Consider the following 12720-nt stretch of genomic DNA (forward strand, 5'->3'; position numbering starts at 1 on the left):
TTGTTCTTTCAACTTCAATTTTCATCTCGCCTTTGTTTGCTACAGAGCCTAGTAACTCTGGTTATTTAGAGTGATTCCTGCTGGATTGCAAAATCCTTCCATCGGTACAATATTTTATTATTTTGCTTTGTTATGTTTCCTTGATTGGGTTGAAGGTGAATTTTTATTTATTTATTTCATCCACTCAGTGATCACTTTTAGGTAGTCCTGTACACCAGCTTGTTAATACAAATATTTAATCCAAGTGGCAGCAACTGGATGCATGAAAGCATGTAGACGTGGTCATGAGGTTCAGCTGTTTTTCAGACCAAATGTCAGAATGTGGAAGAAAAATGATCTAAGTTACTTTGACCATAGAATGTTTGTTGGTGCCAGTTAGGGTGGTCTGAGTTTCTCAGAAACTGCTGATCTCCTGGGATTTTCACGCCCAGCAGTATCTAGTCTGCAGAGAACGGTGTGAAAAACCAAAAAACATCCAGTGAGCAGCAGTTTTACAGGCAGAAGAAGATTCTTAATGAGAGAGGTCAAAGGAGATGGTCGAAGCTGACAGGAAGGTGACAGTAGCGCATTACAACAGAAGATCATCTCTGAACACACAACGCATCAAACCTCTGGATAGGCTACAGCAGCAGAAGTCCAATAAATACCTAATAAAGTCCTCACTGAGTGTACATTATAATACATTTCATCCTACATGGATTACTAACGTTTTTCTTAAATGGGAAATTACGATTGCCGAAATAAGCGTAATTGAGAGAACTGATTTTCGAACAAATTGCAGTTAATTCAGATTCTTGGGTGCAATATGGTCCTTTGGCCAGCTGATGCCAATACATTGTACTAGTTGCTACGAAGATGTTGGTACTATGAGTAGAACAATCATAGTTAGAATGTGTGCAGTCTATGAGCTAAAACCACAGCTTAGCTGTTTGTTCTGTGTGGAGAGCACGACTCAGTAGGTAGAAAGAGGGAGGCCAAGAGGGAGGCCAAAACCCGACCATGCCCCAGACAGAAGACGTGGAGGAACAGGAGCTCTGCTGTCTCTTTCGAAGAGGGTAGCTTGGGTAGAGCAATGGAATAGTGGCACTAGGGGTGTTGAAAGCCATCTTACATTCGTCTCCCCTAACGGGTGTGAACAAGGTGATGGGTATTACGAAGGTTGAGCTTGGTGAAATACTGTCAATTTTGCAGGGAGGAGAAAGCAGAGGAGATCAGTGGGATGGGGTAGTGGTTCTGAACCATGATGTCGTTCAGCCCACCGTAGTCAATGCAGGGAAGGAGAGACTTGTCCTTCCTTTCCACAAAGAAGAATCCAGTGCCAGTGGGCAAGGAGGATGCACGGATCAGACCGGCAGCAAGGGACTCACTGCCCCCTAGGGAGAGTGGAGTCAGGTAGGAAGTCTATAGCATCATAGGACCAGTTACGAGGCAGGAAACAGGCTTGAGACTCGAGTGGGAGTGAAGTAAATGCAGTCATTATGAGTACCAGAGTAATACACTTGAACCTTTGCAATGCACATTGAGTCTTGGAGCATGGACAATATTAAATGCAAACAGTGCCATCTACTGGTGAAGTTGCCAAGTTGGCTATAATGCAAAATGATACAGATAGCCAAAATACTAAGAAAAAAATAAAACAAATAACACATTACTTGGTAGTCTGAAAACAGTGTTTATAAACCTTTATTTAATGTCAGTTACACAATGCTGGGTAACACATTACAATAAGGTTGCATGAATTGGCATGAACTAATGTAGTTAACTAACTACAGAAAAGTCACTATGAACAGCTTTGTTTATGCGTTTGTACATCATTCATGAATGTTCACAACATTAGTTAATGCCAATTCATGTTTGAATGAAATGAAAAGCAGTTACTGAATTTGTTAAGCATCAAGTAATTATATATGTATCCTATGGTTTGCAAATGCAAAGTAAATTCCATGCTTAATTAATGCATTTCTAGATCACTTAATTCATGTTAACAACTACATTAGTTAATGCCAATTCATGTACCTTATTATAGTGACCTTAAATGTGACCCAATGCTGTTAGGAAAGAACTTTCTTCTAAAAGCATTCCTTATTTTTGTCAGCCTGACTCCATACATGACTGGATTAAGAATTTGAGGACATGCCAATAAGTACACAGTAAAAGCATTCAGAATTACTTTTGGAACAAATTTCATGTCAAATCGGTTTTGGACAACTTCAAAGAACCCGCAAATTGAGAAGCTCACAAATGATATTACTTGAGGAATACACGTGCTTAAAGCTTTGGCCTGAGCTTCTTTGGATGATTTAAAACAGATTTGTATGATATTTGAATAGGAATATAAAATAGGGATGAAAGGGACAGCCACACTCAGTAATGTACTGAAAACTCCGTAAATGTTGTTAATAGTTGTGTCTGAGCAAGAAAGCTTGACCAAACCATAGTTGGTACAATACAATTTGTGTACAATATTCCCACACAGTGGTAGCCGTAACTGTAAGGCCACAACAACTGCACATTTGATCAATGAAAAAAACCAGGTGAACAGAATTAATGCGTACACTTTGCAAGGATTCATCCTACTGCTGTAATGTAATGGATGGCAGATGGACAAATACCTGTCATAAGACATAACAGCTAAATTATATATTTCTGTTGTCCCATATGTGTACAAGCAAAACACCTGCAAACTGCAATAAATTCTGGACATTTCACGAGTGTCTGATGAAGCTAAAAATAAAACCACAGGAAAAAAGGCAGTGCTTCCATACAATTCATTTACAAATAAATTACACAGAAACAGATACATGGGTTCATGAAGGCTACTGTCCACAAATATCAATGAAATGAGAGTAATGTTTGCAAAAACAATTGTGAGATACAGAAGAAGTATGCAGCTGAAGTAAAAATATTTCATTTTTCCAAGATCATCATAGGCTGTCAAAATTAGGGAAGTTACCTCAGATGAGTTCTCCATGGTCCGCAATGTTCAATCGCAGACTGTTCTGTGGGAGGGAGCCATGTAGTTTAAACATTTTCGGAAAACGTATCAGAAATAAAATATCATATAAAGAACATTATTTTGTGTGTGTGCATGCAAGGCCCTGGTTGAACTCAGAGGTTGTATGAGTTGTTGCAACCCATCGCCGTTCACAGAAGTCTTAAAACATGTAAAAACATAAAACCGAAGGCAGCCCAGAGTTGTGTCGCTCAGCCGTAACTTACAAACCACAGTGTCTAGGATACCATCACACTTCAGAACATATGCATTACCTCTTGTAGGTCCTGGGCCCTCATCACAAAGCTGGAACCACAGTTTCTTATGGGGCAGCAGGCTTTCTGGATTCATAAAGGTTTTTATCATGGTGTAAATCACAATGGTTCATCTGTGCATTAATAGCTTAAAAGCTAGCAAAGAAAAGGAAAACAGCCGTGCACTAATACAACATCAAGCATGCCAAAGTCAATGCCATGTACAGCATAACACATTTATTTCCTTACACAACACAAAACGTACCAGCTCAGCATGGTGTATTGCTCTGATAAAAATTAAACACGTAATTCTCTACAGTAAAGGCGATGACTGGCATGAAACTCATAACAGCTGTGTTGTTGGGCTTTTCCTTTTCCTGGGAGAACCACCCACTTTTCCACATCGTCTCTTTGCCCAAATAAGGTCATGCCAGAATGATACTGTGATACCCTTCTGCCACACAGAGTACCTCTATGGTATATGACAGTTATTTACTCACTCAGCAGCTGGAGAGATGATGAAATGATGACCTTACAGAAAATAAGCGACTTTGTATGTCCAGACATACACCATGATGTCATGCCGTTCCACATTGTAATCTATCCATGCATATCTTCTGCACATGCAAATGCACTTGGTGTACCCACTTTATTAGATGTACCAATTTTATTTGTGTTCAACTCGCATAACAAGGACGGCCTTGGAGCCACATCAGGGTTGACTTTGTTACCAGTCTCCCACCATCTGATGGTAATACAGTCATCCTGAGTATAATCGATTCTCTAAGGCTGTCCATTTCGTCCCTCTCCCTAAGCTCTCTTCTACCCTGGAGACCGTTGAGCTGTTGGACAAGCACGTCGTCCGCCTGCATGGTATTCCCCTGGACATCGTATCCGATCGCAGACCACAGTTCACTACCGGTGTTTCTCCATTCAAGGCTTCCCTAAGATACCAACCACCACTGTTCCCAGTCCAAAATGAGGAGGTTTTGGTGCCCTCGGTGCAGTCTCACCTGTGCCTAGGTGGGACCTTCAAGGCACTTCCCGGAAGCTCCAGCCCCATTTCATCGGCCCGTACCATGTGGAAAAGATTAATCCAGCTGTGGTAAGTCTGAAACTCCCAGCCGTACTTAAAATTCACCCTGTGTTTCATGTCTCCCAAGTAAAATGGTTCACTATTCACTAATTACTAATCCCTAACTCGTGAATATGCACTATATTTTACTAAATAAACAGTGAATTCGGACAGCAGACGTTGTCTTTTGTAATCAAACAGCGTCATAACGTAGGCTATGTGTTGCTGCATCTAGCTGCAAAACCATTGACAAACATATCATACAGTCGGTTCTTAAAACATTACTCCAGAGATATTAAACCAATTTTTTCTCTTGCAATGCCCAGTTATGATGCAGCTCACTTAACCCTGTGGCATTACATTTGTAATTAACATTTTAATTTTTACAAAAAATTCTATTTTTTAAAACATGAAACTACACGGCCAATTTAATTTACTAGTTAGTTAATAGTGAGCCAATTCGGACACAGCCAATATCATAGCTAATGCTGTGTTCCAGACCACTCGGAAGTCGAGATTTCTAGATTTCCTACTCGGAAAAGTGCAATAGAACATCACTCATAGTCGGAATTCCTACTTGTGAAATCGGGGCAAATCCATCTACCCTGAAATCATGAGAAGCAGTTGTCTGATCTTACACAACAATGGCAACACCCATGGGGTCACACATCGTAAATAGTAAACCATCAAATAAAAGGGAAAATTCAAAGTATTTGTTCCGGCATGACATTAAAATAAAATATACTGTCATATAGTAAAGCCTGTTCTACATATGAATGGAAGTGAAACAATGTTATTAGTTAGCTGGTTAGGGCAAATGATCTCTGAAAGTTATCTTCTCTGTGCAAAAGAGTTGTGGGAAAATGAAACAAATACCAAAAAACGTGTGAAACCATTTGGAAATATAGTTTCCTGACTTTTGCAGATTAGCTACCAATGTAGCTAGACCAGAGCACAGTAAAAAAGTGGTATTTTCAGGCACGTAGAACAGGCGACCCAGATGCGAGGCCAGGATTCTTTGTAATAAGAGTCTTTATTATAAAGTAGCAGGTCAGACAGGCGAGGGTCAAAAGCAAGCAAACAGATACATAATAGATAGTCCAGGCAATAGGTCAGAATTCCTGCAAACAGGTGTATCAGGGATAATGTAAAACATAATTGTGGTCACAGGCGAAGGGTCGTAAACAAGTGGGCTAAGTAGACGAAAACAAAATCCATAAACAAAAGTCAAGGTACAGAAACGGGTCGATAAGCTACGGTTCAAAATCAAACAGGCGGAATAAATGCTGGAAGGTTTGGTGAAGATGCATAACAATCTGGCGACGGGACATACAAACTGAGGAGTTTAAAAAAGACAGGTAACGAGAGGGAATGGCAATCAGGTGTGGGAAACAATCATTTACGTTTTAGTCATTTGGCAGATGCTTTTAATCCAATCCGAAGTGCATTGGTTCTTCCACAACTTAAAGCATCACATCCATAACTAGTAGAATACACATGAAGTGCTGTTCTAAACAAAACATAGTCATCGTAAGCGCAATTATATTTTTTTAGGGTTAAAGAGGGGGGATATTGGAAGGGTGGGGGGGGGGGTGAGAATCAGGAGGTAAGACTACAGTACAGTGTGAAAAGGTGTGTTTTTTGTCTGCATCGAAATAGGGTGTAAAACCCCCCGCTAACCCAACAACAGAATTTAGCGTGGGCCGAAGATATTTGCATGCTTGTCCTTCTAGTGTTGCTGGAAGAATATTAGTAGGGTTAGGGTGGGCGGCCTGTAGCGTAGTGGTTAAGGTAAATGACTGGGACACACAAGGTCGGTGGTTCTAATCCCGGTGTAGCCACAATTGAAAAAAAATCTGCTCAGCCGTTGGGCCCTTGAGCAAGACCCTTAACCCAGCATTGCTCCAGGGGAGGATTGTCTCCTGCTTAGTCTCATCAACTGTACATTGCTCTGGATAAGAGCGTCTGCCAAATGCCAATAATGTAATGTAATGTAATGTAATGGTTAAATAATAATGACTGTTATATAAATAAAAAAACCATGTTACAAAGACAGTAGTACCACTCTGCCTTCAACTCTCTACTGGTCTGGACTGACCAAGAATCTCCAGAATAGTGCCAATACATTCACCTTCATTATCTGTCCCCATTCTAAGATATAATTTAGACATTTTTTTTATTATAATTTTTATCCGATTTTTTCCCCCTTTTTCTCCCAATTTGGTAGCCAATTGGACCCTGTCTGATTCAATTAGAGCCAGTATTAGATACACCGCCCACACCCCGTCCCTCGGCGGCCAACGGGAGAGCGACACGCCTTCTTCAAGTCGTCTTGTAACCATGATTCCGAGGCGCCCGAGGTGCTTGTTTTTGTGCGGCGATCTACTAACCCTGCCAAGTCCCTCCCTCTGGAGCAGCGAGCCAATTATTGCTGCTCCATGTGAGCCGGCCAAACTTGGCTTTTTGGCAGGACCGAGAATCAAACCCCGGTCCCCAGTGTGCAACTGCAGCAAACTGCAACCGCGAGTCTGCTGCATCTTAGCCTGTTGCACCACCGCGGCTCCCCAGAAATTGGTTTTAAACATGCGCAAATCTGTGGTTACACTCAACTCTTACCTGCGCCACCATTACTGAATCCCAAAACGCCATTCCCCACTTTTGTACTCTCCCAGCCAGCAGGTTGATGTTGTAAACGATCCTGGAGCACTCGGTCGGGAAGGTGGATGGCTGCAGCTCAAAAATCCATGAACACTGGGACAGAAAGGATCTGCAGGTGTCCAGTTCTCCAGTGTAGTGCTCAGATAGGGGCAGATGGGGTTCCGGGTGGGCACAGACGGGCTTGGGAGCTGGAACCGATGGGGAGTGAGCGGTTCTTGGGCCGGGGTCAGGTATGCTGGGTTCATACATGGCCAGATTGTTCTATAAGGGGGACTGGCTGGAATACTATTTCTTAGTTCCACTGTTACACACTGTCAGTGGGCAGGTGAAGTGGCGTTCCTCTTGTGGTGCTGCCATAAAAGTTTACAACCTTCCATAACAACACACAATTCTATTCCAGTAGGCCGTAGTCCCTTCTCTGCATCTTGTTAGGGCGCATGAAGGGCTGACAAGGGAAGGACATCTGTTCTCTTGTCAATCACTCTGTCCCAATACTCTCAGGGTTCAGTCACTGGAATTAATTAAGCACGGGATGTTTCATGACAAATCAGGTTTAGTATTAGTTTGCTTGTTTCAGTGCGACTGGTGCAATGGTATAATTTCCACAACAGTAAATCTTAGACTTGGTAACCATCCAGGAACCTAGGAAGAACTGTGGAAACCTGCACCCGTGAAGCCACCTGTCTCCATCTCGAGACCAGCACCCATCACCTGGAGAGCAATGCTTCTAAATTCGAATTGACTAAATTTGGATTTGGACCATTTTTAGATGGAGATCAAAGGCCTTGTTTTCGGCTTATAAGCAGGGGAAACCAAGCGATCTGGGCGGGTCTGTAGCCAGACCGCCATGCACACCATATATATAGCTTCTATGTACAGGGTGCCTGTAGCCAGACCCCCATATGTAGTCTTTATTACCAGGTATGGTTTTTAAGACTCCGTGATTTGGCTTCTTTTGTAATACTTTTATGTTTATTTTATTTGGATATGTGATTAAGTAAGTAAAATAAATTGTTAAAACTTGAGCTGTGTGTTTTCGCTTACTGAACACTCACTGTTACACAGGGAATGCTTGGTACCCCCCTCGAGTTGGTCTAGGGAGGATGTAAATTGATGCTTAATGTATCACGGCGTATTGCACCTGTAGACATCTGATGGTAAATCACTCGCCTCCGCGTGGTAGTAATGTTGGTCTTCTTGGGTCCCTGAGCTGCAATTACCCAAAAGTAGCTATTCCTGCGACCTCTGAAATGACTGCAGATATCTAGCCAGCTTGTGAGACGTGCACACAATGGCCGATGTGACATGTGGCGGGACATGCGGCGGGACTCCCTGACTGTTCAGGGAGCCTGTTACGGTACAGGATTCCTGTCACGATCAAGTCTAAATTACAACTAAGAAATCTCCCAAAGGTAGATAACTAGTCTAATTACTATTAAAATGGAGTCAGATAATGAAGGTAGATTTATTGGCCCTATTGTGGAGATTCTTGGTCAGCCCGAACCAGTAGAAAGCGGAAGGCAGAGTGGTACTACTGTCTTTGTAACTTGGTTTATCTATTGGCAGATCTAATCTCTCCACATAGTGGTCAATAACATTTAGCCTTACTAACATTCATTCAGCAACACCAGAAGGACAAGACGCAGATACCTTCGCCCTCGCTAAATTCCGTTGTTGGTTTAGCGTGGGGTTTTACAGTTCTGTCAGGGTTCAGAACAATGAACCCAATAGTGAAACCACAGAAGTTCCAATTAAAGTCTTTATTAACTTTGGGGCAGGTAAAACGGGCGAAGGACGATAGCAGGTAAACAGGTGTGTCAAAGGTAAGACAGTTCGTAAACGATAATCCAAGCAGGGGTTCAGTTACAACAGAGGAAATTCAAAGACACAAACCGGGAATCCAAACAGAGTCCAAGAACAACAGGACAAACACAAACAGAAGGAGAATCCAAAAGGTGATGGTCGAAAACAAAAGAAGTCGGTACACTGGAGAGAAAACGCTCATTACAATATGGCACTGAACATACGAAACAGACAGGTATATATAGGACAGATAACAAGGGGAAATGAGAATCAGGTGTGCGTGATAATCAGGAAGTAACAACAGGTGAAGTGAATGAAATCAGAATGAATAAACAGAAAACAGACTACGGAAAGCAAAGAGGGTAACAAAAGGTGAAAAGCTAGACTTACACAGAAAACGGAGACAAAGATCAGAGTATGACAGTTTTATTTGCATTGGTTGTAAAATAAAACTGTAAGCGTTCACTCGCAACACTTTTTTGTGTTGGGAAATGGCTACTATGGTTACTGTAAAACTGTTAAACAGCTTTTATTGCTGGATTTTACACCAGGGTCTAACAGTGTATATCAGTGGTATCCAATCTTATCCGAAAAGGGCCGGCGTGGGTGCAGGTTTTTGTTTTAACCCAGCAGTAACACACCTGATTATACTAATGAACTAATTCTGGTCTTTAATCAGGACCTTGATGAGTAGAATCAGCTGTCTCAGTCCTGTGCTAAAACAACAACCTGCACACACACCGGCCCTTTCTGGATAAGATTGGACACCCCTGGTGTATATAGTTCAATGGTAGTAGCATACACAGCGACCAAACTTCCTGGTTTGTGATGTGTGTTGATTCACCTAGCAACAAAAGTTTACAGACGTTAGACTACAGAAAACCTACAAAAGTGAATTAGGCCTACACATTCAGGTATGTATAGGCTAGTACAGCGTGTCACATGTCTGTTACATAATTTTTCAATGAGATCTCTCATCTTCAGATTGTTAAAACACATATGTATATACTGTAGTTAATATTTTTGTTGCATTGTTTTGTCTTTCTGTTGTAAGTATAGAGGTTGGAGGAGAGTACAAATGTGTGTCTCCCAACCCGCCACCTGCCACTGGACAGAGCTCTAAAATGCCACAATATAATCATATTATAGTTTCTGATTTGATATTTGTTAACTTTTTATTTTGTGATGTTAATGTCTGGATCTTATTGAATGTTCATAAGACGGTGGTGATGTGTGACGATGGTTAACTCTATGCTGATGCTGAATTCATCAGTTGTGCACAATGCACTGTACCATGACTCCAAATGAGTGGGAGTGAAGTAAATACAGTCATTATGAGTACCAGAGTAATACACTTGAACCTTTGCAATACACATTCTTGGAGTCTTGGAGCATGGACAATATTAAATAAAACAGTGCCATCTACTGGTGCAATTGTGAGCCAATGTATAGTTATGCAAATAGCCAAAATACGAAGAAAAAAATAAAACAAATAACACATTACATGGTAGTCTGAAAACAGTGATTATAAATTTATTTAACATCGGTTACACAATGCTGGGTAACACTTCACAATAAGGTTACATGAATTGGCATGAACTAATGTACTTATTAACTAACTACCGAAAAATCACTATGAACAGCTTTATTTATGTGTTTGTACATCATTCATGAATGTTCACAACATAAGTTAATGCCAATTCACATTGGAATGAAATGAAAAGCAGTTACTGAATTTGTTAAGCATCAAGTAATTATATATGTATCCTATGGTTTGCAAATGCAAAGTAAATTCCATGCTTAATTAATGCATTTCTACATCACTTAATTCATGTTAACAACTACATTAGTTAATGCAGTTACCTTAAATGTCGCCCAATGCTGTTAGGAAAGAACTTGCTTCTAAAAGCATTCCTTATTTTTGTCAACCTGACTCCATAAATGATTGGATTAAGAATTTGAGGACATGCCAATAAGTACACAGTAAAAGCATTAAGAATGCCCTTCGGAACAAATGTCATGTCAAATCGAGTTTGGACAACTTCAAAGAAACAGGAAATTGAGAAGTTCACAAATGATATTACTTGAGGAATGCATGTGTTTAAAGCTTTTGCCTGAGCTTCTTTGGATGATTTCAAACAGATTTGTATTATATTTACATAGGAATATAAAATAAGGATGAAAGGGACAGCCACACTCACTAACGTACTGAAAACTCCGTAAATGTTGTTAATAGTTGTGTCTGTGCAAGAAAGCTTGACCAAACCATAGTTGGTACAATACAATTTGTGTACAATATTCTCACACAGTGGTAGCCGTAACTGTATGGCCACAGCAACTGCGCATTTGATCAATGACAAAAACCAAGTGAACAGAATTAATGCGTACACTTTGCAAGGATTCATCCTACTGCTGTAATGTAATGGATGGCAGATGGACAAATACCTGTCATAAGACATAGCAGCTAAATTATATATTTCTGTTTCTCCATATGAGTACATGCAAAACACCTGCAAACTGCAATAAATTCTGGACATTTCATGAGTGTCTGATGACGCTAAAAATAAAACCACAGGAAAAAAGGCAGTGCTTCCATACAATTCATTTACAAATAAATTACACAGAAACAGATACATGGGTTCATGAAGGCTACTGTCCACAAATATCAATGAAATGAGAGTAATGTTTGGAAAAACAATTGTGAGATACAGAAGAAGTATGCAGCTGAAGTAAAAATATTTCATTTTTCCAAGATCACCATAAGCTGTCAAAATTAGGAAAGTTACCTCAGATGAGTTCTTCATGGTCCACAATGTTCAATCACAGACTGTTCTGTGGGAGGGAGCCATGTAGTTTAAACATGTTCGGAAAACATATCAGAAATAAAATATCATATAAAGAACATTATTTTGTGTGTGTGCATGCAAGGCCCTGGGTGAACTCAGAGGTTGTAAGAGTTGGTGCAACCCATCGCCGTTGACAGAAGTCTTAAAACATGTAAAAACGTAAAACCGAAGGCAGCCCAGAGTTATGTCGCTGAGCCGTAACTTACAAACCAGTGTCTAGGATACCATCACACTTCAGAACATATGCATTACCTCTTGTGGGTCCAGGGCCCTTATCACAAAGCTGGAACCACAGTTTCTTTTGGGGCAGCAGGCATTCTGGATTCACAAAGTGGGGTTTTATCATCGTGTAAATCACAATGGTTTGCTTCATCGATGCATTAATAGCTGAATAGCTAGCAAAAAAAAGGAAAACAGCCGTGCACTAATACAACATCAAGCAAGCCAAAGTCAATGCCACATACAGTATAATACATTTAATTCCTTACACAAGACAAAACGTACCAGCTCAGCATGGAGAATTACTCTGATAAAAATTAAACACGTAATTCTGTACAGTAAAGGCGATGACTGGCATGAGACTCATAAGAGTTCTCCACAAATTTGTTGTTGGGCTTTCCTTAAATACCACCCTGGGAGAACCACCCACTTTTCCACATTGTCTCTTTGCCCAAATAAGGTCATGATTGGGCATTCCTGATAGGGAGGAAGCGCCCTGGAGTGGGCTAGGGCCATCTTGGAAGGACAGCACCCCGCAAACCATTACTCCTCATTTGTAGACCTCCCCAAATCTATATTTGATCACCCTGCCTGTGGTCTGGACTCTTCTCAGCGCCTACTCCACAAAGGTCAAGTGTCCTGCAGCGTTGCCGAGGTCTGACAAGCTGAACCATTTCCCCCAAGAACCCCAACTCTGGATTCCGCCTCAAAGCCACCCTGCTGTGGGGAACCCAGTCCTTGGCCCTGGAGGCACTTATTGATTTGGGGGCAGAAGATAACTTTATTGAGCTGGGCATCTCTACCCTGCAACTTGCTGTGCCTATGAAAGCCCTGACCCTGGATGGGAGACTCATAGCTTGTGTCACTCATGTT

At 41.1% G+C, this 12720-nt stretch overlaps 1 protein-coding gene across 1 annotated transcript; it reads right to left on the reverse strand.

The window, feature by feature from the left end:
• Positions 1-1179: 1179 nt before the first annotated feature.
• Positions 1180-2971, reverse strand: LOC133133333 (olfactory receptor 1J21-like). The gene is made up of 2 exons (XM_061249436.1): positions 2050-2971; positions 1180-1373 (listed from the first exon to the last, which is right to left on the reverse strand). Exons 1-2 carry the CDS (start codon positions 2969-2971, stop codon positions 1180-1182), a joined length of 1116 nt encoding a protein of 371 aa, XP_061105420.1.
• Positions 2972-12720: the final 9749 nt, after the last annotated feature.

The sequence above is a fragment of the Conger conger genome, chromosome 7 (genome assembly GCF_963514075.1).
Source record: "Conger conger chromosome 7, fConCon1.1, whole genome shotgun sequence".
NCBI lineage: Eukaryota > Metazoa > Chordata > Actinopteri > Anguilliformes > Congridae > Conger > Conger conger.